This window comes from Aethina tumida, chromosome 2 (genome assembly GCF_024364675.1).
Source record: "Aethina tumida isolate Nest 87 chromosome 2, icAetTumi1.1, whole genome shotgun sequence".
NCBI classification, from domain to species: domain Eukaryota; kingdom Metazoa; phylum Arthropoda; class Insecta; order Coleoptera; family Nitidulidae; genus Aethina; species Aethina tumida.
Genome location: NC_065436.1, coordinates 26,018,485 through 26,046,195, shown reverse-complemented (window position 1 = coordinate 26,046,195; position 27,711 = coordinate 26,018,485). Strand labels below are relative to the sequence as shown.

Genomic DNA, 27,711 nt, shown 5'->3' with positions numbered 1-27,711 from the left:
TCTAAGCAATAATCCACTGTGATCTAATTTTTAAAAATCGATGGTTGTCGATCATATACAATACACTAAAACGATATTTTTTCTACTACTTTATTTTAGGAAAGTCATGTAATTAGGACATGGGTAGTAAACAAAACAATGTGAAACAATAAAAAGGCTTATAATTATAAATGCAAATATACAAAAACAATATACATAAATAAAAACATAAATCATAAATACAAATTTTATTCAAATGACATGAGATTGCTTGGTAGTGGAGCTTGTTCGCCGTTTGCGGCCTGTTGAAGGTACCGGCACCATCTTTCGGCCAATGATTTTGTGCCAGCCCGAAACTTGTACACGTTCCCTAAAACGAAAAACCTTTAAATCCGGCAAATCCATTAACTCAACTCAAAACCCACCTCGAAGATGATCCACGATCTGGAACGAGTCCGGATGCAGAGCATTTTCGCCCATCACAACCTGACAACCGACAATAGGGACCAATTTGCACGGTTCGCGCTTGAAATCCGACCGGCGATGTCCCTTGAACGACTTCGGCGAGAAGTAAACCAACGACGTGGCCCAAATCTGCAACCAGTACCGTTGCCAAGAAGCCACTGTCGGCTTCCGGCCCTCTTTTAAAACTGTCTTGCGTCTCACGCATCCTTGCATGGTGCACATCTGGTCCTCGGAGCTAATTGAATCTTCGGCCAATCTAGAACAATGCTCGTTTAGTTTTACATTTTGTATATGTTCAGGTGTACCGTCATTTACCTTGTCAAGAGCGTGCAGTTGTCTGCGGTGTTCTGTGATGCTTGTAGCGGCAAGTCTGAGGTGGGTGATGGTAAGTCGCTGTGATTTAAATGAGATCTGGATTGGTCTTCCAGTTCGGAGTCGTCCAGTAGGTGCAACGCTTTCGGGAGGTCTTTTGGGTCGAAACTGCCCACTTGGTGAGATTTACTAAATATACTAAAAATGGAAATATTAGTGGTATATTTGAGTTTAGAGACGCTAAATAAACTTTACAACACGATTGAATACAGGATTAAAAACTAAGGCTAATAAACCTTAAAATGCTTGAGGTAATAACCATGGTGCTGTTGGTAAATAGGTAATAATTAGGAATGTGAGTTGGTTATGAACAGGTGCATACTTGGAGGAACTAAATTGAAACAATAACTAACCACGGGATGATAAAAATATGTAATTGGATTGCACTTTATTTTCAAAAAAATGGACTGACTGAAGATGATTGTAAAGTTTATTTATATGTAATACAAAGCCGGTTCTAGTACCATTTTATTATGAGACAATGCACTAAAATAACAATTTCAGTAATTTATACCAAGTTTTAGTGTTATTGCTTCTCTTAATGTCCTTGTCACAGAATTAACAAATTTTATTATGCATAATAAAAAACTTGATACAAATAAAGAAATGAATTTTTTCAAGTCCAAGCCACGTTTTTATCTACTTTTCACAAATTATCTACGACTTTTCACAGTGCTTGTTAATTTCTACTAGCATATTAGTATTGTTGGTTTGTACACAAAATGCTCCTTTTCATGCCGTTTCTTTGTGAATTATATCAATTGTTGATAATGCAACATTAATACCTAGTGAAATGAGTTTATGAATAGTGATAACATGATACAACAATTGATAATATTCACAATTTAACTATCATAGCATGTTCCTTGAAAGCCAAATTCCAGATGCATATTCAAGCACTTACCCCCAGGGTATCACCAATGAGGGGTACCCTGACTTGTGGAAATTACGTGGAAGACTTGTACTACGAAATCTAGGAAAAATGAATAAATTCTGTACCACTCGCACACATTTCATCATAATGATGAGCTCAATAAATAATATTAGTGTCTAAGTTAGTGATATGTTAAACATGAGTCACAAAACAAAACGGCGGTGAATAAAAGACAAAATTATAATTGATCATCTTATATAACGTTATACATTATCTTTTATAAACCGCTACAGTGTTAATGTATGCACTGACGACACTCACTTTGTTCCCAAACTGCGACATTTCCTATGCCCTGGGATAAACTTGCTACCTGAGGTGCTGGGATGCAACCTAAGTGAGCCGCAGTGCTTCGCCGGCGACAGATTCAAAGAAGCTATGGTCACTGCGTCTGCCGTCACAGACTCCTTTGAGCTGCAATTTGATGAGCTTGCCGGAGGTGAAGGCGGCTCCAGTTTCAATGACAATTTGTATTGGTCGTCTTCCACGAACTTCTGTAGTTCTTCTATATATCTAATAGAGTTCAGATAGTCTTGGATGTGAGGGATGCGAGATAGATGATTGTAATCTGATTGTTGGTAATTGGATATGATCCTGAGAATATTGTTCATTTTTAAGGTACGTTGTTGAGATTCCATACCGCCCGAATGGGGGTGTGCCATGTCAATATAAACTAAATCAGTCAAATACAACCCTAGATAGGGAATGCAAGGTACTTTTAAACTTTCTATGTGACTTCTGAGATTTTCCCAGTTGTTTGCGTCAGAAAATACTTCTGCCAATTTATCGAACGTTTGCTTATCTTTCTTCGACAAACAGGTCCATGTTTTTGATAACCTGCAACAAAACAACAATAAACTTGCAAATTTATTGTGTTAAATCGAACTCATTATTACCTGTATACCGAGGCACTTTGTAAGGCAGAAATTATTGCGAATAATGAGTGGAGATTGTTAAGGTCATACAATTTCTTAGCTATTCTAATGAAATGAGTCAAAATTTCAGCTCGTTGCTTAGGCGAACTTCCTGAGAGCACTTCTTGAACTGTCCAAAAACTCACCTGAAACTCAAACAGTCATACTCAATTAAAACAAAATATAGGCATCAACTTACGTGATTGAACCTCCTGGTGAAGGCGACAACATTGGGAGCCACCGTCAACTTGTTTTTCTTGTACCAGGCGCAGCTCGTCAGCTCATCTGGTTGGATGGCAAGGAAGACGGGCAGATCGAGCAGGGTCAGCTGGCTGGCGAAATCCTCTGGCGGTACTCTGAGCACATCAAAAACGGCACAGCTGTAGCTCTTGTTGATTGCGTGGTGGTGGTGGGACGCGTGATTCGGTAAGCTTTGAGTTTTGATGTGTGCAGGGATCCCGGCGGACGCGTTAGACGTCCTGAAAAAGGAAAATGAAAGAAGACCCTTAAACCGGCGGGTGCGCATGCAATGCGGCGAAAAGATCCGGTGTGAGAACATCGGTGGAAAGAAAACTAAGCCAAAGTGTGCGATCTTGGAAGTATCGAGCGAGACGATTAAAGAATTAAAGAGTGTTAGTTGGTTGACGGAGGGTCATTAGTAGGTGACGCTTTTAATTACATCGGGATAATATTTACATCATTTTTTTAACAGATAGTAACGAAAGACGTGAGTATGTCGCTTAAAGATGTTTATACTACAAACTTTATAGATATACGGTCATCTAAATGAGTTGATATGTCCAGTTGACTAACAATCAATTTTAAAGACTTTGTTGACAGGTGTGATCACCAGTCATTGCCAAAACAATATGCACTTCAACTACACGTCGAAATAATTAAAATTTATGACCGAAATTCGAGTTTTGTAAAAGCTTGTTTTCGTGAACTAATTGCAAGTAGTAAAGAGGGTCGACATAAACATCCTAATAATGCACAAATAATGGTTAAAGGTGGTCATTATCGCCAAAATTAATAGCATTGAACCTCATTTATATGCCGATGTCATCGGAAATTGGGTCAAAATAATTAAGTTGACAAAATAAAACCACGGTGGTCATCTAATGAAAATGATTTTTCAAAAATTATTATTAAACTTAATTAGATATTCTTAATCTACCAAATCTATTTCCGTTTATTGTTATTTAAGTAAAGAAGCTAAGTAATTTAAAACAAAATATAAGTTTTCAATTAATAATGTTGGCAATCGACTTAATTAGTAAGTTTTACCCGTAGTTATAATAGAAAGGAGGTCCTGGACCTCTGCTGGAGATCGTGGGTGATGATATCTTCCGCACTCGCGGATCTTGGTGATGTGCTGAGTTGCAGCCATTGGTCGACGGTGTGATGGATTCATTGCTGTCTGAGGTCTGGTAGGTGCCATCCTCTGGATTCTAAAATCATTTTAATATATAATAAAACAATCACATCTCAAATCATAAAGGAGTATACCTCTGAAATTTTTAAGGTTGCCAAACTGTCGCCGGAAATGTCCCTCGGTATCTCAGAATACCGCAACATTTTCATCTCATGACCGTGATGTAGTTTCTGTAACTGACGTAAAATAATATAATCAAACACAATTTTCATTAAACGAATACGACAGCACGTAAGTAGTTCTAACATATGGCTTATTAATAACTGTTACATTTAATAAACCTACATCGTTAGAAAGCAGCACATTATTCCAAATTAAAAGTCTTAGCAGTCATTAACTCGGTGTTATATCTGTATATAGATTTAAGTACCGGCATTGTAAATTGATAATTCATTATCGGTGTAATTGAAATTCATTTAATTCCAATGGACATTATCATAGGAAATATTATCGTATTTATTTGGTGATTTGTACATGGCGTATTTTTCTTCTTCTGGAAAACAAACGAATAGTTGTATTTTCCTTTCAAACAGTTGTTAATTAGTATAAATATTTTACAAATTGCCGTGGAGACGTGTAATTATAACATTTGCTATGCAATTAACTGCAATTACCGACGATTATTAATGTATCATTTACTTTATATGAATAATAAATAAATGCATACAATGTTATTCAACGGACAGGGCTGATAATTAGAATCTAATAGTAATCCGCATATAAGGAATAAATCGTTGTGAAAGTAATTAATTCAATTTACTATGATAGTAATATTTAATTAATACCTTTAGATATAAAAAAACTAATTTAATAAATAGTTCAAAAGAGTCAACAGGAAAAATTAAGTGAAACTTGATTTACTGAAAAATAGATAATAGAGCAATAAATGTAAAAATAAATTAACAAATTTTCACAATTTTAAACATTCACTAGAATAAATAATAAATTTTTTACATTAATTGACATGAAAACAGGAAAATTAAAAATAACAAAAAATATGTTAAATTTTAACGACATAATTGGATAATGCAAAATGATAGTTTTTAAGTTGCATATTGTTCATTAAAACATATGTAAATTAATGTTATTAAAATTATTTATAAACTAATGAATATGGAAACACGCTGAAAATAGAATTATGAAAACAAAACATTTTTGATTGTAACAAATCAATAGTTTTATTTCTGATTTTAACATGTTAGTAAAAATGAAAATACTTTTCGTAAAAATTTCGATTTATCGTTTTAAATTTTCAAATATTAATAAATATGTCGAAAACTGTACGTTAAATTTTGTTTATTATGAATATTATCAAAAATAATCTATGGGCTAATGAATATGGATTTCAGAAAACACGTTGAAAAAAGAATTATACCATTCTTGATTAGAACAATACAAACACATTTGTGAATTAATATATTTGATATTCGTTATTAATTCAAAACTGAAAAATAATGAAATAATTCTTTATAAAAGTGTATTAAAGGTTGATTTTTTTAATATACAAATATGTGTATATATTTTTATCTATTTCATATTACAAATTTTTTAATAATTCTATGTTGAAAAGTAATTAAATATTTGTTGCTAAATTAAAAAAATATAACTCCTAAAATTTCGAGATATATAAACCATAAATATATTTGCCTTTCGGGAGAATAGCAAGTTTTTCAAAAATATATAATTTGTGATACATTAAATTTCCAAAAAAATTCGAGAAATCAATTATGATTTTCATTATAAAGGAACATGTTAAACATATCCCGAAATTTTAAACAGATATATTTTTAAGTAGTTTATGTTATATAAAAAAATTACTTATAACTTATTAACCGCTTATAAAAAAAATAAATAAATAGAAATTGAAAAAAAAATATATTGTTATATTGTAATTAAAAAGATAATTTAATGTGTCAGAAATCACATATTTTTGAATTTTATTTTATTTTTCAATACTTTAAAGGCAAATTCAATTGTTTTCCATTTTAAATAAAAATGTTACACATATTATCTCAAGATTTTAAAAAGATGTATCTTTGAGGTAAATATCTTAAGTTATAAAAAAAATGCTTATATAATTTTTTAACCGCTTATCAAAAATAAATAAATAAATAAATAAAAATAGTCCCTTAGTTTAATAGACGATAATATAAATATTTAGAAATTTACAAGAAATCACATATTTTATTTTTTTTCAATGCTTTAAAGGCAAATTCAACTGATAATATGTTGAACATATTATCTCGAAGTTTTAAAAAAATATTAAGGTATGTTTTATAAAAAAAATTCGTATATAATTTTTTAACTGTTTATCAAAAATTTAATTAAATAAAATTGTAACACTCTTTTAGTTTTATAGACGGTGTATAAAATATCTCGAAATTGACAAAATATCGTTATATTGTAAATAAAAAGATAATTAAATGTGTCAGAAATCTTATTTTTGTTTTTTTTTCAATGCATTAGAACATGGTTTCCATTTTAAATAAAAATATTGCATATATTATCTCAAAATTTTAAGAAGGTATATTTTTTGAGAAAAGTAAAAAAATAATTAAAATATTTATCACATCTTTTGCAAAACTATCAAAAGTCGGTTTATGTAGATATTACGGAAACACAATCAATGTTTAAAAAAAATTTTACAAATTTGTAGTTTGAATTTTTTATTCAAAATAATAAAATAAATTAAAAACTATTAGATTTTTACATAAAAGTATACAAAAATTATATTAAATTTTTATACAAAATAATAAAATTGTCATTAAGTTAAATAATAAATTAAAAACTTACAATGACCCACACCATTTTCCTCAACGTCTGCACAACCATGTAGAAAAGCCCAAACAAAAAACCTCCACTTTTACAAACCACGCATGCTTTCACCCGTACGAAGAGAAAAAACTATCCGCAGAGCGTTTCAACAACAATGGGCGGTCGCGCGAACGATTCACTGAACGCCTCGCTGTATACTGATCGCGATAAATAAACAATCGCGTTCGCAACGTGACGATAACAATAATCGCACACCGACCAATCGACGGCCCGCCGTCGAGTCGTCCGATGCGCCGCGACGTCCGCCGCACACGAATTTCCTACCCTACTTCTCCCGCCGTGTGTGTTTGATCGTATATTCGACGCGCGACCGAACTCTATTGGGTGAGGTCAGCATTTTGGATAATGCGACGCCGTCGAACATATTGTTACGTAAAAAAATTCATTGGTCGTAAACGAAGTGGACAATTAAACCATTTACGGTCGGCTTTTTCGCAATTAAGTCCGGAACGGATAGAGCTTTACCGATTACAGAAAACCGTGTAGATAAACTGCTTTTATGAGCCTGTGAAACGCTGAGCAAACCGAAATGACAAACAATATATTGAGTAAACGCTGAGTAATTTATTAAATAACGGTAACATTAGTAAGTAGGTTTAAATGGAACAAGTTGATTAATGTTTTACTCAAAATTAATAATTGGTAAATACGTAAAATATGAGTCGTAAGCAAAGCAACAAATTTATTTTTTAGAAAAAAATTCTAAGAAACAATATTTATATTTACTTTTTATAATTGATTTAAAATAAAAAGTATGAGGACTACAGTAATTACACAATAAAAAAGGAGTCAAAAGAAAAGCAACAAAATAAAATACCTAGATTTTTAACATTTTTTATTAGCATTAGTAGCATATCCATTATTGTTGTTCCATAGATTTTATATGGGGTTTAGAACGGTACTCTGGGTTAGTCACTTAAGATTTACTGTATTGTAAGCAAAAAAAGTCTATTACAACTTTGGCTGTATGCTTCGAATCATTATCCACGACAAGGGCATATTTTCCTCAGCTTACGACAGCATACAATTGGTAAGTTTGTGTAAATATTGAAACCTATCCATTATTCCATTTATTTTTACTAATGGTCCCATTCAAAACCCAGAAAAAGAGCCATTGAATTCCATCGGAAGAAAATAAATTAAATATACTTTCATCAGAAAACAATACGGTTTTCCATTTTTTTTTTCAGACCAGTGTAAGTGCTCTCGTAAAAACTGGACTATGGTACTGACAGTCACCACCAAATGTGAATATTTAGTCTTAAGATCTTCGTCAGTTTTATTCGGGTCACTTTTGGATGGTCTTGCAATTCTTCGATAGTCAGTATGGTTGGTTTTTCTCGGACAACCATGTTTAGGAAGTGTTGCTACAGTTTCTCTGTTGTTAGAAGCTCCAATTCTTCTTGACGTAAGTCCTGATTTGTACTTGGAAATAATAAGATTTTTAAGATCATTCTCAAAAGCTTTTCCTGTAACTGACAACCGTATGCATAAGCTTCTAAAGATAAACTAAAATTAAATGATTTATAACGGTGCTGTTTTACTTATAATTTCAGTAAATAAAAAAATTTATAAAAAAATTATAAAATTCCAGCGTGAAATCAATCAAATTATAAATTATACTATCTGACAATAATATGGTTCCTTGATAGCATCCTATTTGCATATGTATTATTAAAAACATGTTTGTTGCTTTACTTTTGACTGGTAGTGTGGATATAAAAAATTAAACATAAAAGAATATCACAAATTTGAGTAAAAATAAATAAATAGGAATTATTTTCGCAACTGTAATAATTGAATTATTCAATATTTGGACACAGATCAAAAATTTATTTTGAATCTATGATAGTATTATAAATATTTCAGACTTGCTGATTTACTTTTGACTGGCCCTGTAGAAAAAACTAAACATAAAATAATATGATAAATAAATAAATAGAAATTACCTTCCCAACTGTAATAATTGAATTATCCAGAATTTGGACACTGATCAAAAAATTATTTTGAATGTATGAAAGTATTTTAAATATTTCAGACTTCAAAGAAATGTTGCACAATTATTTTTTTTAAATTAAAATTACCGGCGGGGTTAATTTATTATGAATACCAAAAATGAGGAATATAATCACTTAGAATTTTAAATAGATTTTTTTTTTAAATAATTATGATAGAACAGAAGAAACTGGTAGTTGGTATTTTAAACACCAATGAAATATTGCACATTTTTTATTAAGAAATACTGAGGAACATTTTCTTATAAATATAAAAAATAACAAATATAATAAAATCATTGTTACAACACACACACAACAATCACATAAAATACGAGAGAGGTATTTTAAACATCAAAGATAACATATGTTGTTACTTTTTTTAATTAAAAATAATAACAGCCAAATTTATTATGAATAAAAAAGAACCAAATATACAATATTAAAATTAGTTTTAAGATTTTTAAGTGGAATTTAATAAGAATGGATAAAAGAAAACAAAGTGTTGGTTGCTATTGATTTTTATTAAGGAATATCCTTGATAAAACAACAGTAAGCAATTCAAGACAACCCTGATTAAATTAGCCTAATTTACACAACTTTGTCTAGACAACCACAAATCTCAACAATGTCAAATTATTGATAAGAAAGAATAATATTTTTATTATTAATTAAGAATGTTTTATTTACAGTTATTCTATCGTCACACAAATATTTAACTGCTTACTTATTCTATTAATTATTTTAAGTTATTAATGTAGCTTCTATTTATAAAATGAACCTTGAAATTGTTCTGCATTATTAAAATTCAACGGTATGTCATCAGGACCGTATCCCAAGCTAAATATAAACAAAAATTATTTTAATAACAAACAGAGGAAGAGATTCTTGCACCATCCAATTGCGCACATCACTACTTGTATTACAACGCTTTGTTGCAGCGTAATCAGGGTCGATTTCGCATTAAATTTTGAACGGTCTAATTAATTTGCTTTTGAAAACTTCAATTAAAGCAAAGCCGACGTAGCGTTGCAACGGTTCTCGAATCGAAAACATCGTTTTCTTGTCGGGCGATAACATCTACTGAATTGGTTTGCTTTTGTTGTTGGGAAACAAATTAATGTGTTTGTGGTTTACAATAAAAATTATTGTTTTTCCCAGGTTTCACACAAAAAGCGTGCAAAGTGACACACATCAGAAAAATTCGTGGTAAATTTATCTTCCAACTAAACCTGACGAATTAAGTACGAACAATTTTTCGTCGATTTTGATAGTGAAATTACTAACTAACACTTTCTTCCATTTTACCCATGGTTAGTTTTATAAAAAAAATCGAATTAAAATTCCTAACAATAATTTTAATATAAATTTGTCCGTGCCAGTACTTTCAATTTAAAATATTGTGCAATAATATTTAAGAACAGTGTTTTATCAATAGATTTAACAAAAAATTCTACTATAGTCATTTATTTTATTTGTAATTTTTTATAGATTATAAATTTGACACGGTATTTTTAATTAAAAAAATATTGTGCAATATCCATTTAATGTATAAACTGCCAACTATCCCTTCCTTCTCCTCTATCCATAATTATTTTCATCAAAAATTTTGATTTAAAATGCTTAACAGTGATATTTTTTATTTGCACAACAAATTTAGTATTTGTATTTGAAAAATAATTGTAAATAATAATAATTTTTAATTTGAAAAATAATTGTGCAAAACAATTCTTTGATGATTAAAGTATTAACTAACATTTTGTTTTATTTATTTTTTTTAAATGTCAGCTTAAAATCTTTAACAGTGATTTTATAAAATTTATTATTTTTTAAATTTGTAACAAATTTGGTCCTGACACCACAATTTAAAAAAATTATTGTGTCACTTTTATATGATGTTTAAAAGTCCAACCAATAGTTAGTTTCATAAAAAATTTAAAATTCTTAACATATTTTATTATATTTTTATTTTTTGTATTTAAGCCAAGTTTGAACTTGTTATTTTTAATAAAAAAATAATTGTACAACACTTCTTTGATGTTTTAAATCAATTTGAATCCTAAATAATTTTATTAAATTTGTTTTTTGTATTTACAATTTAAGTCAGTATTTTTAATTAATTTAAAAATTAATTTGATGCCAATTAACATTTCAGTTTAATTCGTAATTAATTTTATTAAAAAAATGAACTTAAGCCCTTAACATTAATTTTATTAAATTTGTTATTTTTTTATTTATATCAAATTTGCCCAGCCAGTATTTTTAATTTAGAAATTAACATTCAACCTTTTTTATAACACCAATTAACACTGATCTTTATCAACCACAGTTAATTTTATAAAAAAATATCAACTTAAATCCTTAAAAGTGGTTTTATTAAATTAGGAATTAATTATTCTACACATCTTTGATGCTTAAAATACCAATTACTATTTTGTTCCATTCATAGGTAATTTTATAAAAAAATCAAATTAAATCCTTAATAGTAATTTTATTTTTTGTATCTAAACAATAATTTTATTAATTTTTTTTAATTTAACAATAAATTATTCAACATTTTTTGATGCTTTATTCTGTTAAGTTTCAAAAAAAAAAACTTAAATCTTTAACAGTAATTTTATTAAAATAAATATTATTTGTACTTATAACAAATTTGATTCAGCCTGTATTTTTAATTTTCATATTCAACATTTCTTTGTTGCTTAAAATGCCAATTAACACTTTGTTCTGTTCATCCATAGATAATTTAAAAAAAAAACAATTTAAATCCATAACTGTACTCTTATTAAATTTGTTTTATGTTACATTTATAACAAATTTGATCCAGTTCGTACTTTTAATTTAAAAATTAATTATTCAACATTTATATATACTTGAAATACTTGAAATACCACCAACACTTCATTTTGTTTAGTCTATAGTCAATTTTTTATAAACGCTCAATTTAATATTGACAAATTAATCCGAGACAGAATAATTTTTCATTGCCGCAAAAACGATCCAGTTTTAATTGCGAATGCAATAAACCAGTCTGGAGGTGAAGTGAGGCGCCCAACGTACGCATTGTTCGTTTTATTTCCCACCGACGACGATTTCCTGCATAAATCTTGCACTTGCGACCGACGTACACGGTGCATTCCTTGAGGAACCGTCTAGACCGACCAGGAATAGCCGATTGCCTCTTTTATTCCGGTATTTTTGGAGTCGAATCGCACCTTTACTCCCACGTGTACTATTGTTGTCGTATTGTTGCGATTTGTTACAACACAAAGTAATTTCGGTCGCGTAGTTTTGTCGTTCGCCTCTACATTTCAGAGGTTAACCGCAAAACTGACCGACGTTATTGTTCGGTTAACTGCACGTTTTCGGTCCGTTGTAGTCTGTTTTGTGAAAACGAGGCGATTATGATTTATCCCGTTGCCCGGTTTCAAAATAATAAAGCCACCATCTATCGGTTACGTGCAACGATAATGTAACAACCAATAAAACAAACAATGAAGTATTGTGCTGTTGTTTGTTTGGCAAGTCTTTTGAACCGACTGAACGAATTTATGGAAATAACTTTCGATTTTCCACTATTCCGTGAACACGGCGCAAATGTGTTGTTTATTTAACAAATTCATAAATAAATAAATTCGATTACAATTCGAATACGTGTCGATACCAGAAAAGGGAGAGAACTATTTTTAGACAAACGATGCGTTATTTTTGACGCATCCCTCAATTGTGCGTATGTGCATTTGCGTCACACCGACCATTTCGGCGCAGTTAATTAAATCGGAGTCGAATTCCAGATACTGATTCAATTAGGTATGACGGGGACTGGAGAAATAGATCAATCAATTCTCAATATGATTTAAAATTAATTACTGTTATTTATAATGCAATAATGGATTTTATTTAATACATTTGATGAGATACACATTACTTAATTTTTATTATATATATATATATATATATATATATATATATATATATATATATATATATATATATATATATATAATTATATAACTCATCGTATTCATACAATTTTCAAAATAATAAGCAAATAAAAACATTGTAAATTATAAAATCATTTTTTTAATAATAATATTAATTAAATAAATATTATGAAAACTTATATTATTAACTGACATATTTATAAAATTATTAGAGTATTATATTGTTGTTTATTCTGACAAACCTTTTCAACGAATAAAATCAAAATTATGGAACTATTTCGGTTCTTCAGCGCCTGAAACTATTATTATATAGACTATTATTTAACTATAATATCGTCTATTACAATTCGAATAAGTATCAACAGCAGAAATGGGGAAAACTATATTCAGATAACCGACGCGTTATTTTCGACGAATCCCTCAATTGTGCGTGTTTGTATTTGCGTCACTCCGACCATTTCAGTCCAATTAATTAGGATGGGAGTTGGATTCCAAACACTGATTGAATTAGTTCAGATGGAGGCTGGAGGAATGGATTAATCAATTTCCAATATGATATAAAAGGAAGTAGAAAATATAATTTAATTTTTATTTACTGAAATAAATGATAAGAATACGTATTAGTTTTTTGTAGGTAGTTATTACTTAATTTTTATTTATTATTAAATTCTCAAGCTCAAAGTACCTTCATGGGACAAGCTAACGTGAAGAATATATTTCTCGTTGATCCCAAAAATATTTCGTTACGTCCATTAGATATCAAGTTTGGATTGATGAAAAATTTTATTCAAACATTAGATAAATTCCTTAGACAATTTTTTCCTAAACTAAGCGATACTAATGTTAAAGAAGGAACATTTGTTCCATCACAAATTCGAAAAATACTGAAGGATGAGAATTTTGATGGCAGATTGAATTCAGCAATGATGGAGGATTACTGTAAGTTTCTTATGAGAGAAGCAATGTGGAGTACAAGCATTTTCAAAAAAGTAGTGTACATTAGATTTGGTGCAAATATATTTTAAGTCAATTATAGTAAATAAAACCCGTTATTCTTTAATTTTATTTGTTGATTTTAAAAATTTAGAAAGAAATTAAAATAACTGATATATTTATTCTATACGTGGTGAAAAGGTTTTGAACTTAAATTCATTACGATTATATTTAAATACCCCCTTAGACCTTTCTCACATCAGTCGCATTTTTTTTCGTCGTATTTGTTGAATAGTTTAATTAGATGGATGGATAAATGGATTTTTTAAAAGTAAGTAAATAAATAATATACTTTTTATTTATAAAGGACTAATAAAAAATTGTAAAGTATAAGAATTTCTTAAAAATCACATTTTTAAGTCGAAGTATTGAGAAAAATTGTAACATTAATTTAGTTATTTTAACAATTTGGTTTTGGGGAGATGCTTATTACTTTATTTTTGTTTATTGTTACTTTATTTCTCTTTAAAATCTATAAATTTGGGAACAGCTTTTTGGTTTCATATAATAATAATTAAATGACTGGATAAATGCATACCTCAATTCATAAAATGAGTTAAAGTTGAGTGGATAAATGATAAATATTTTTTATTTATAATGTCTCAATAGAAAATATTGTAGGATATAGTAAAGATTAGTTTTTTTAATTAAACAATATTGAAGAAAGTTGTATTACTAATTTAGATATTTCTAACAATTTAGTTCTGGTAATAATAATATACTTTATTATTAAGTTATTTTAAAATTGTTTGAAAATAAATGAATTATTTATTCTGATAAAAAATAAAATAAAAATTATCCAAAGTTTTCTTAAATAAAATAAATACTGACGAAAATTGTATTATTGATTTAGATATTTATAACAAGTTGATTTTCCTGAATCAATTCTATAAAACAGCGTCCATTCTCCGTAAACAGTGCCGTAGGAATAAAAAATTATTATTTTCATGTGTTCTATCTGAATACTGTCCACATATTCTGAGACATCTTGTATATTTATGTTAATGCACTGATAAAAATATGGTAAAGTAAATCATTATTGAAGTTGAGAAACACTTGAATGTTTATTAAAAAACAAAATCTTTAAATTGTTATAAATATCTATGTTAATACTTAAATAATTTAAGAAAAACAAATTAAAAAATAATAATAATGATTTACTTTACCATATTTTTATCAGTTTATTCCTGATAGCACAAACAATTATTTATTATTTACATCGAATCGCTACGCAACAGATGGTGGACGAAGACGGACGTTCCATTGTATCATTAAAAAAAGTTCATTTGTACCGAGGCGATTAATGACTAGGCAATTTGGCGGCTAATAAAAAAGTCCGAGTTTCCAGTCGCAGATCAAAATCAGTCACGAATTAATAGCAGCACTGCGGTTATAACAAATTCGCGGCGAGGCAACGTCAAAACTCACCTTGTTCTATCCATTCATGGAAAACGACCGTCGAATCTGTAACAAAAATGAACGAATCGTTAGGCAACGTTACGACCGAAAATCAACAAACAATTTCTGTTCGAACAGACGGTTTACGAAGATTATTTGCGAGAACCCATTACTGGAACGTATTCATGAGAGTCACGTAAAGGTATGGAAAGGAAGTGTTTTTAATCGGCCGTTGGTTCCGAATGAGCAGGTGTCAAATGCAGGGTCGTGCCTTTTAACGATACCAAAGACGGTATAGCAAAACGTGAACGTTAGGGAAAATTGCTATTTTCAGTTTTCCCCACATATTATTATAACCATCACAAAACAATAGCAGGAATATGTTAACTCCAAATATCACAATTGACATTAGGAAAAAACGCAATTTGTTAAGTGCTAATTGAATTTAATTATTTGAAATGGAGATAACTATAAATTAAAAATTATCACAAGGATGTACGACAAATTTATAAACATTTAAATTTTTAAGTTTATATATTTTATCAGAAATTACGTTGTATTTACGAAACTTATAATAATAATTTGTTTATTTGTCAATATCTGACACTGTTATTAATTAACTGGTAAATTAATTAAAGGACAACTCGTTGATTAAACTGTGCAATTTAATTATCATAAATAATTGAAATAATGCTAAAAATATTTTAAATACTGTGAATACTTCCTGTAACTTATAATAAATCAACAAAAAAAAAACAATTTATTAATGGATGTATAACGGGATCATTTAAATAAATTATTGATAAAACAGACCAAGAAATAGTATTCCTGAAATATTCTAATTAAATTTCGTAATTAAAATGCTATAATTATGGTTACTGTGATTGATAAATATTTAAAATTTGTAATGTAAGAACAATTTTTATAATTATAGAAATCATTGACAGTTTATATAAAAAATATATTCTCTATTTTCTATATACAGTGTAACCCATTTGAAAGCAAATTTTATAAAAGGTAAATATATAAATTACACAGTATAAAAACAAAAGTTAACAAATAAAACATTCCTACTGTTTAAAAGTTTTTGAAAAAATATAATTCATATAGTTAAGATTTAGAAATCTTTAGAAAGAAATTAAGCATAAAATATAAATTATTTATGTATATATGAGGTACCACAAAAATTGATTTAAATTTATAACGTTTAACATTAAAATAACAACATTTATATACCATTATAATCAATAATTTTTGTAAACATTCTACAACCAAAATAATGCTTCGAAAACAAAACCCTTGAAACTGAAGAATCTCAGTCTTGGCTTTCTCTTCACAATTAAATCGTTTATTATATAAAATATTGGACAATTACAAAAATAAATTATTGTCACGTAAGAAAAAATAAATAGCATAGATAGAAAGTCTGTAAAAAGCTTTCAAATAATATTTACATTTTAATACAAAAATGATTAAAACATCAATCAAAAAAGTAAGTATTCATCTTTAATGGTGAAGAAAACAGTTTATTGTGTTCTCCGTATGTATGTGTGGAAAACAGATAAACTGTAGACTATCTAAGCCAAATGCATCATAATTAAAATATAATTAATTTTTTTGAATAATTAAAAGTTTAAATTTATATTTGAGATTGTCGAAAAAGAAGCTTAAAATATACAATAAAAACGGAAATGATTTAATTAAGTAAATAAATAAAAAAATATCAGTAAAATGCCGATTACCTAATTTCCATGTTATAATTAAAGGTCAACTTAAAGATTACAGTTAATATCTAAATTTATACTACGTATCGTAATTTATATTATAGTAAATATTTTTTTATTTATTTATTTATTATTTATTTCTATTTAAAACTGCTCTTGGCACAAGTTGTGTTCTTGCAAACGTTTTGTGACACACACTTCTAACATTTAAAAGAAGGTATGCGTGCATGAAACCCGTCAACTATTTATAACACCTCAGGGAATGTTCATGGGAGTACAGTTAACAAATGCGCTCCAGGATAAATGATCTTATTTAGCCTCCTAACAGCAGATAAATAGCAGATTTACTACTCATACACTTTCGGAAAAACATTAAGGTATGCACGCATTTGGATCCGTTACAAAACAATTTCATAAAATAGTTCATTGAATTGAATTTCCACGATACTGACCCAGCCAGTAAACAATGTCGCATTTTATTTATTTACGATTGCGAAACGCAAAGGAAACGACTAGTGCCACCTTGAACTCGGTATCAGCCGCCACCGGTTCTAATTTTAGAGGTTGTTCCATTCGGAGCAGACAAAATTCGACATGGTTGGTAAACAAAAACGATTTCGCATAAACATTGTCAAAACGATTGAAATTCCTTGACTCGACAACATTGGGGAGTCGCGAAAACGAATGTATCCCAGTATGTATCACAGGACGTCCTGTATAGTTAGCAAAACCGTCAGAGTAGGTTCGATTGTGCATACAAAATTGTCTGACACGACCGGAATATAACACGCCCGGAACGTGACCAAAAGCGACCAAGACAATAAACACCTGACGACAGCAGACCGTGTTTTAATATGTGTGTGTGTGTGTGTGTATGTTGGGAATTCGTGAGTGCATTGATAAAAACACAGGAAGTGGATGCAGACCGATCAAAAACGTTTTATAATGAAACGAGATCGATCCATTTCGATGTCACGTTTACAGTACGCCCCAGTTTACTTAGCGGGCGTTCCGAATGAAACCGGGACACTCCCCGAAAAGAAAATAAACATTTAAATTTGCACGGTGATTGTTGCGGCCTTAGAAACTGCAATTAAAATCAAACAAGGATAGATGAGTTCGAGTCACATAATATTACGACACTATAATATTATAATTTAATATTGTCATATTATTCAAATGATTTCGACCAAATATGTACTGAAATCAAATCTTCAGTATATTCTTTAGTAATGGCTGATAATGTTTCAATAATTTCAAATTATTCAAAATATAAATATGGATGTATTGGATATTATTCTGAAGCAGAAACCAGATTCTGGTAAATACTATTTAACATTCCTGGGATTACCCAGTTTTTTCTGGTTCATATTAGACCAACTTAAATTACAAAAAACATTTATTTTTGATAAAACTTTAATAGTAAAATAAGATATTATATTATTTTAAATATTCATTTTTTATCTGGTTATTTTTGTATTCAAATTAGATCGTACATTTTTGAATTCATAAAACTAATGTGCATGAATTAACATCACTTAAAAACAATCATAAATACATTGTAAAAGAAAAATATATCATAGTTAGAAAGAGCATAAAAAGCTTTAAAATAATATATGTAGTTTAACATAAAAATGATAAAATGTAATATAAAAATTGACTCCAATAAATCATAAAATAATTAATAATTTTCCCCATATCTAATATTAGGAGCAGTATTGATATATCTAATGTATGGGTAGATAGAAAATTGGTGAATATCCATAATTTATCCATAAATTGTACTAAATATAAATAAATATATAATATAATTGTAATAGTAATAAACCCTGAAGCTGACAAATACGAGGTTCTGGTAAATACTACTCAAGATGAGGAGTCTTCCTGGGATTCCCCTGTTATCTTCAGCCTAACTTATTATTAAAAAAATATTCTTTTTTTGGAAGACATTAACAGTAAAATAAGGTAACAATAAATATTCATGTTTACAGCAATTTTCAAATGCAGATTATATCGTACATTTTTGAACTCTTGAAAACAAATGTGAATGAATATCAATTTTAACAAAAAAAATCAGTTACAAATATAACGTAAAAAATAAATATCATAGTTAGAAAGAGCATAAAAAAGATTTCAAATAATATAAAAATGTTAAAATAAAATATAAAAATTTGCTCGAATAATTCTAAACCAAAAACATAAATTGTAATAATTTCGCCAATATCTAGTATTAGGAGCAGTATAGTGAAGAAATGCCTGATAGATGTGAATAGATAAAAAATTGGAGAATATCGGGAATTTATCCATAAGTTATACTAAATACAAATAAATATATAACATAATTGTAAAATAAACCATCACCAATAAATGGGTGTATTGGTTATTACCTTGAAGCTGGCAAATACCACATTCTGATAAATACTACTGAATATGAGAAGATTTTTCCTGGGATTCCCCTGTTCTTCTGCCTCACATTAGCCTAACTAAATTTGCTAACAATATTCTTAGAAAAATATCTATATATTAATGAAGTTTGTAAACTATCCCAATTAATTATTTACTAGTAACGATAATGTTTAATTAACTACATATTATAAGTCACAAATAAAATTGTAATTAATGTAATTTTCTAGAAAGAAATCTAATTGAAATATATGGTCAAGTGCGAACAATTAACGTAATCACTAGGTTAATGTTGCAAGTGTGAAAGTCGGTTTTTCATTTGGTCGTCAGAAAAACGATTTCGGTCCGTTCCGCAACTGGCTCCTTCCTATTGTGTTTCGAAATGCGTATTAATTTATGGTAGATTAACAGATATATTAATTGCAACAGTAAAACTGTTTATATTGCCATTGTTCCGTTTAATCTGACACGACCACAGAAATAGATTCATGTGACAAAATAAACGTGATCGCGTCAGCGTTAATGACAAAATTGAGACGACAGATGTGCATTTAATTTCGTTGTTGGCGTTTAAAAAGAAATAAAGACCTGCCAAACTCATTTTTCCAATTGAGTCTAACTGATACGAGATAATTAACGGGTTTTTTTTTCTGCGGTAAATAAGGAAACATAAAATTAACGTCGAAATGCACGAACATGATGCAACGAATCGTCGAGATTGTGTGTCACAGTCATTTGAGATACACATGTATAGACGCAGTTTGTAAAATATGATACACTACGTTCTAACAATACAAGCCGATATTATAGTATGTATTTACAAAGTGACAATATCGACAATAACCTCGTTTCCATCAACTGGAAGTGGCTCCGATGGCCCCTTCAATTGCCGATAGGCACCGGCTAAATTGGTCGATTACCGGGACCAATTATTCAACTTTGCGTCCGTGAAAACTAATTTAGCGTTTCATCGGGACGGCCGCATTAAAAATAAACTGGTGAACAATTGGTGGCATGTGGATATCCTATGCGGGGGCACGTCATTGTCACTTCGAACGTTCGTTTTGAGCCCAACCCTTCCAGATAAGCCCGTTGAAATTGGGAAATATGTTGACACACCATCCTAGAGTAAAGTACCTCGTAAACTCGATAAATTTAAGAATTGTATAGTGTAGCTCTAACCCTCTAAGTACAGTACAGTGTGATTCCACTAAGTCATTCATTAGAAAACTAAAACTATTTTCTGAAATATTTTCAATGCATTATGACTTCCTGTTGAACTGGAAGTCCCGTTATCTTTGTTTTTTAAATGGAACTCTATAAATATTATTGCATTTTTAATTTCTGAGGAATTAGATTTTGCATACTTATTTTGATTTAATAAAAAATAATATTATTTGGGAGTCAATCAATTTTTAATTATTTTATCTGAAATCATACTTGTTTCGATCTAATAGCCATCAATAGTCAGAGGTTACGTAATTTTTTATCTTTTGACATAATCGCTGAAGACTTGTATAGTTTTTAGATTAAATAAAAAAAAATGGCTTGTAAGTGCTTCTTATTTGATTAAAGATTAAAATATACAAAAAATACCACTGCTAAAATGGATTTTATGAAATATTATTATTATTTTTATTATTATTATATCCCTTGTTATAGAATACGTTTGTGTTATTTGGTCATTGCTTGTCCCAATTGATATTCAGATTTGCTCAATTAGCTTTCTTGTTCTTATTCTTGAGTCTCTATATAGAATACAGTAAAAAAACAATAATGTTTATTTTGAATTTTTCTATACTATATTAAATTTTTTATAATTGAGTTTCCTGCTAAATTAATTGTAATTTTATTTTATGTTGTCATATTATCAAACAGTTTAATTGAAATGGATATTTCAGAATGTGCTTCAAATTATTAAATTGTGTATAATTAGTCACAGATGCATTCCAGGGAGTCATTAACAAATGCTTGGAACATTTTAGGTGCCTTCAGAGATTCAACGTAATTAGTATGCACAAGTTGAAATGTTTCAATTAATACACATTAATTGTCAGAAATATGCGCATCAAAATATTCAATTTCGATTTCTAGGTTCAATCAAGACAAATAAGATTAATTTTCTCTTTAGTCATTTGGTTTTCTTCTCAGGAAATCTGGGTTGTCAAAGCGATAAATAAGGTGAAAGGTTCCACCAACACAAGATTGAAAGAGAAGTTTAACAGACTTGTTTCTTTCTTATATGAGAAAATCTGATCGAAAGAAAACTCAAGTAGAAACACTTTACTAAATTAAAATGAATGACGACACAATTTAAATTCGTTTATATTTCAAAATACAATAAATATATTTTCTAATACAACAATAGTAATAATGTCGATATGTTTATATATGACAATGTTTAATTAATTTTAAATTATATTAAACACAAATAAAAATATAAATTAAAGTTAAATATTCGTTTGTTTTACTTTCAATCACATTTTCGTCATATATCTGGTCTTAATCAACCGGTGCTTGAAATATTTATAATTGAATAAATTTATCGATTAAAAATTGATATATTGGGATTTTCATTTCGACCGAGCATAACATTTACTCTAGGCACATTATTAAGAAAAATGAGAAACTAAACAACAAAAATTTTTCACTAAATAGTTGAACAATATTAATGATAATCTGTCTTTTTCAACAGTAAAGAATAAAAATTGAAATTTTTTATGGATAATCTCCCTACACTACTGGATTAAGCACCTTCTGAAATAAAAACAATTATGCATATTCATTACTCTGTGGTAAAATTAAAAATCATATTTATCTTATGTATTTATATTTTAAGTATATATTATATAATATGTCACAATTATTAATTCCTTTGTAAATCAAAAAAGTTTAATTAATTTAAAGGTCAACTCGATGTTTAAACTGTGCAATATAATTGTCATAAATAATATTCGTATTAATAATACTAAAAATGTGAAATACTGCGAGTACTTCCTGCAGCTTGTAATAAATCAACAAAGTAACAATTTATTAATGGATGTATAAGGGGATCAATTAAATAAATTATTGACAAAACAATCAAAGAAATAATATTTTTCAAATATTCGAATTGAATCTCGAATTTAAATTATTGATAAATATTTAAAATTTGTAATGTAATAGCATTTTTTATAATTATACAAATCATTGACAGAGTAAAAATATAATGTTTATTAACTATGTGGCCTATTTAAAATCGGGACAGTTTCACAAAATTTATATTTTTTGTCCGTTTCTGATAAACTTTTTTTTCAATCGCAAAGCATGAAAATTGACTAAATGTTACTAGCAAATTTTTGATAGAAAATCTAACTACATAACTGGATTAAGCAATTCCTGAAATAGTTATATACTAAAATTCAACTCTCAAATTTTCGTAAGTTCGGGGTAGAATTAACGAATCATGTGAGAAAGATAAGCAGGGTGGATTTGTAGAATTAAATAAAATTTGGGTATTAAGAGTATTAGTATGTTGTTATTATTATTATAATTTGTGCAATAGATAGACTACTTTTTAAAAAAAATAAATCCAAAAAAATAAAGGATTTTTAATTTTTCTATAGAATTATGAATTTTAGAGATAGCTTAATCTAGTGATTTCCTCATTATGTCTAAAAAATTATCCCGTAGATTTTACTTTTGGGCCAAAGAATGTGAAATATTGTCTATAAGTAAATCGGACAAAAAATACAGATTTTATGGAGGTATCCTGCTGTCTAATGAACCACACTGTATATAGAAAATATTTTTTCATATAAGTTGTCAATGATTTCTATAATTATAACGAATGTAATTACATTACAAATTTTAAAAATTTATCAATCGTAATAACTATTATTATACCTTTTAGAAGTTCGAAATCCAACTAGAATATTTCAAGAATTTTATTTCTTGGGTTATTTTATCAATAATCAAAATGATCCCGTTATAGACAGATTAATAAATTGTTTTTTGTTAATTTATTATAAACTACAGGAAGTACTCACAGTATTTTAAATATTTTTAGCATTATTTGTGTTACTTAATCTAAAGAAAGTTTCTATATTTCTATATATTATTAGAAATTTTTATGGCATATTAACAGATTAATAAATTGTTTTTTGTTAATTTATTATAAACTACAGGAAGTACTCACAGTATTTTAAATATTTTTAGCATTATTTGTGTTACTTAATCTAAAGAAAGTTTCTATATTTCTATATATTATTAGAAATTTTTATGGCATATTATTATTAAGAATATTTATTTCCTCCATTCAATGCAGCTGATAAGAATTGGTTTTTAAAATTACAAGCATCTTAAAAATGCTTTTCCAAAAATTACTAGCCCGACCAACGTAAACAATAAACATAAATATCCATGACCCGGTATTTTCGTAAACAATATCCGAGTCATGTCGCGTGTAATTACACACATGTGCGTTTCCGAATGCAAATGTCAATCGTAAAACTGAAACATGCATCTTGTCATGCACTTTTCAACCAAGACCAAGTCCGATAAGAACGTATTTATAAAAGTGACCTAATTCAAGTTTATTTCTAAAGTTTGTTTATTATATGGATCAATCAATAAGTGTTAATATATAATATTTTAAAACGTTTTTGCAATGTGCAAATCGTTAATTTTAGAAAAATTGCTGTTGCGTTTCTCGAACGATTAGACACACTTTATCCACAAATTGCAGTATTTAAATGCTAATGATTAGTGTCGATAGATTTATGGCAATTTGTAATGTACATTTTCTATTTGTAAACAAACTCTAATTGAAAACTGTGCACCGCAATAAATAAACCATAATGCAATTCTATAATAAGATGCACACGGAATATGCAGCCTTGAATGCTGATTATTAATCACAATTCGTCGGAAGTGGATCCCAATTATCTCTGCACAAAAATAACCCGACGATCACACTCCGCAAATCAATCATCGTTAGTAAACTTCAAAAACGAATTGCCCTATAATAAATCCATCAACCCAAGGATTAGTCTAAGAGTCTAAAGCGAGATGATCCGGGCACATTTTAGTGCAAGGTAAGTTCATGGGAAAGCGTCTCCTTTTAGGTTCGTTGACGCAGCGGTGTTTGTAAACACCGATTGCAACAATCGGATTGTTTAATAACCGAACCTCTGACGTCCATATCGCTGCATTCATCGAATAGTCGGCGATACTTAACATCCCTGTTATCGGTCTCTGGGTTCAGGTAACAAAACATCGTTTCCGGGTATAGGTAATGAAATATTTGCAAACAAAAATGGATAGCCCGGCGCCACAGTTCTAAAATAAGCCCCCGTATGATTGATATTAAAATAAATTCACCTTCATCCCAACGTTAACGTTTGGCATGCCATACGGAATACATGTTCTATTAATAAGCGCAAAATTATGCGATTTACAAACGGGGAATTTAACATTTTTTCAATACCGATTTTCCTCCAACAGATGCGCACCAGCTAAAAAAAGAACGCGTTTCCGTGGCGCATTTAAGTTGTCCCATTAGACAAACGCTTAGAACGTCTAATTAACGACATCCGAGAATACAAATCCATAATGCGGGTAACTTCCTACGCGCTTCCGTTCGCCATGTAAGGAAAACGATAAAATTCCTCCATCGATTGCGACACGCGCAACGGACCGCAAGGAAATAAACGCGAAACTTTTCGTCCCAACAGGTGGTGCCTAAATGCACCGAGAACAATGGACCGATCGTTAATAACAGATTTCAAATCCCATTTCAGTCTGACGAAACGCTGTGTGTACGGGCATCGTCTCGACATGGCACAATAATGTTAATGTGGGAATTTCGTATCGAATGCGGCAATTAGAACCGGGGAGAATTGCCAGAAAATCACGAGACCATTGTTGTTCCAACGGACCCGTGATTGGGCTGCGAAAATGTTAAAAATATGCGGCGTGGGTTCCGTTGTCAATATCGTCGACATTCGTCCGACACTAATTCAACCAAGCAGAAAGAAATCCGAGACTAATTTAGTGCTTGTGTTCATAATAAAATTTAATGGTGTTTCGGAGGCGCAACATAAATCTTGACACATGTTCCAAGTGCTAATTCGAGAACAATTTTGTTTTTAAAGAAAAATCCAAAACAAAATATTTACATACCAGGTGGCCTATCTAAAACTTACGGTGGAGAGCTATTGCAAACTATGAAAGAATTTTTATACAAAATCCAAAAACATTTCCAATTTTTTTCAAAAGAATTTAATTATTTTATAATTAAATTTAATTTCAATGAGAAGGAAGAAACATTGCTCTCCGGAGAAGTGCAAAATGATAATTTATAAGAAACATCAAGATCTAAATATCGCTAAAACTTATGATGTTGCTGAAAAATGGTTTATAATGCTTATTAACAAATACAAAACAACACACTCAATTGAAAATACAATAAGAAAATGTCTTAACATATATATATTTCAGTAAAGAAATCATTGGTATTAAAAAAGAATATTCATACAAGATTAAAAAATTGCAGAAAAATGTATTGTCATCCAGAATTTTGGCGAAGGGTTCTTTGAAGTGATGAATTCATGTTCAACAGAACATGGTCGGATGGTAACATACATTCATCGTCCTCCTAATAAAATATCCAAGACACTATTAAAACATTAAAACATAGTGGATGAAGAGTTTTGGTTTGGGGTTCTTTTCCTTGGCATGGAATAAGACCATTACAAGAAATTATTAGTAATATGGACCATTTCGTACATAGAGACATCATGAAACATGCAAAGGAACAATTTGCCAATTATATGGATTTGTAATGCATGACAGTCATACGAAGCATGCTTCAAAATTGTTCAAAGATGGTTAAACGGTAAAAATGTTGAAATTCTCGATTGGACAGCATAAAGTCCGGATAAAACCTCAAAAAGCATCAGATTTAAATTAATTCTGGTTATTAATATACAATGAACACCAACTGATTTTCCAATAAGACGGACCTCCACTGCATTTCTCGCAATTGTGTACCTTCTAGATTTTGTTGAAGTTCTTTCTTAGCATATATATGTCTTGCGGTAGGTTTTAGGTGTGTACTTTACAAAACAATTAATTATAAAAATAAGAATCATACCTAGTCCTAAATTAAATTATTATATCTAAATACATAACTAATTAAAGTAATGTAAAATTATGTAAAAAAATCAATTAAAAACCCGTTTTCTTTTAGGTCAGCCGTAACAACATGCAACATGTATAATGCTACAAATCATTTATATAAAAATTGTTGCACACTCTAACAGTTATCTAAGATCATTAAGGTCATTACGATGTAAAACACCAGATGTTTGAGACTTCATGGAAACTGAAACGATTAAGCGCAAAAAATAGTCTTAATCTTTGCTTAAATGGTTACTTTATTATTGAATACTGACACATCAACTTATTTCTTTAAAAAATACGAAGTATAATCTGTGTCTGATTATCAAGCAAAACTGGGAAATTTAATACATTAAAATGTATTATTTGTTTATAATAATTTTTTACAAAGTAATGTAAATAATCAATAAATAGTAATAAACATTTTAAACAAATTTTAAGTAACATTCGGTTAAATTAACAACGAATAAATACTGACGTATCAATTTATTTTCTTAAAAAATACAAAATATGATTAGTTTGTTTATCAGGCAAAACTGGAAAATTTAATAAATGAAAATATAATTTTTGTTTCTAAAAATTTTACATATAATTCTCTAAATAACAAGTTTAATGCGACATTCGGTTAAATTAACCAATATTGTCTTGATCATTTTATAATTCAGGCCATTCTAAAACCATTAGAAATTGGAAATGTTAATATAAAAACAGGGTGGCTCGGAAGTTTTGCATTGATTTTTGTAAAGAAATCAATAAAGCATTCTTGGGGAATCCAATGATTCAACATTCCACTTCTTGCCCTTAACACCCTAATCTCACAGAAAACCAACCAAATTTACGTTTAAAAAAACTTTACCTTAATTTCTTTTTTACACATTACATAAAAAACACCCAACAAAAACCGTGTTCTGCTGGAACGGGCTCAACTCCGTATAAAATCGTAAAAAAATTCGAATAAACAGACAACATTATAAAAAAACGCAAACTTACCTGCCCGAATTTCATATAAGTTGGCGTTGTCTTTGCTTTTACGTTATTCAATTACGCACAGCCACAAAAGAGTATCAATTATCGGCGAAAAAACCGCTTAATATCACACAACTAATTCAAAAAATATGAAATAAACACGAAAGAAATGTTCGGTCATGTCAGAAACGCCAGCT

General features: G+C 29.2%; 1 protein-coding gene across 6 annotated transcripts; it reads right to left on the bottom strand.

Annotated features, from left to right (window-relative positions):
* Window positions 1-144: 144 nt before the first annotated feature.
* On the bottom strand, window positions 145-27,711 carry LOC109604043 (ras-specific guanine nucleotide-releasing factor RalGPS1). Of its 6 annotated transcripts, none has more exons than XM_020020573.2 (11): window positions 27,539-27,710; window positions 15,291-15,326; window positions 4,171-4,272; window positions 3,949-4,112; window positions 2,861-3,140; window positions 2,644-2,807; window positions 2,012-2,584; window positions 1,721-1,789; window positions 760-954; window positions 405-700; window positions 145-349 (listed from the first exon to the last, which is right to left on the bottom strand). In XM_020020573.2, exons 3-11 carry the CDS (start codon window positions 4,243-4,245, stop codon window positions 228-230), a joined length of 1,938 nt encoding a protein of 645 aa, XP_019876132.2. In that variant the 5' UTR covers window positions 4,246-4,272; window positions 15,291-15,326; window positions 27,539-27,710; the 3' UTR covers window positions 145-227. The 6 variants fall into 6 exon arrangements, with proteins under 6 accessions (XP_019876132.2, XP_019876134.2, XP_049818415.1 ...); XM_020020575.2 differs by having other exon boundaries at window positions 4,171-4,266; XM_049962458.1 differs by lacking the exon at window positions 15,291-15,326 and having other exon boundaries at window positions 27,539-27,711.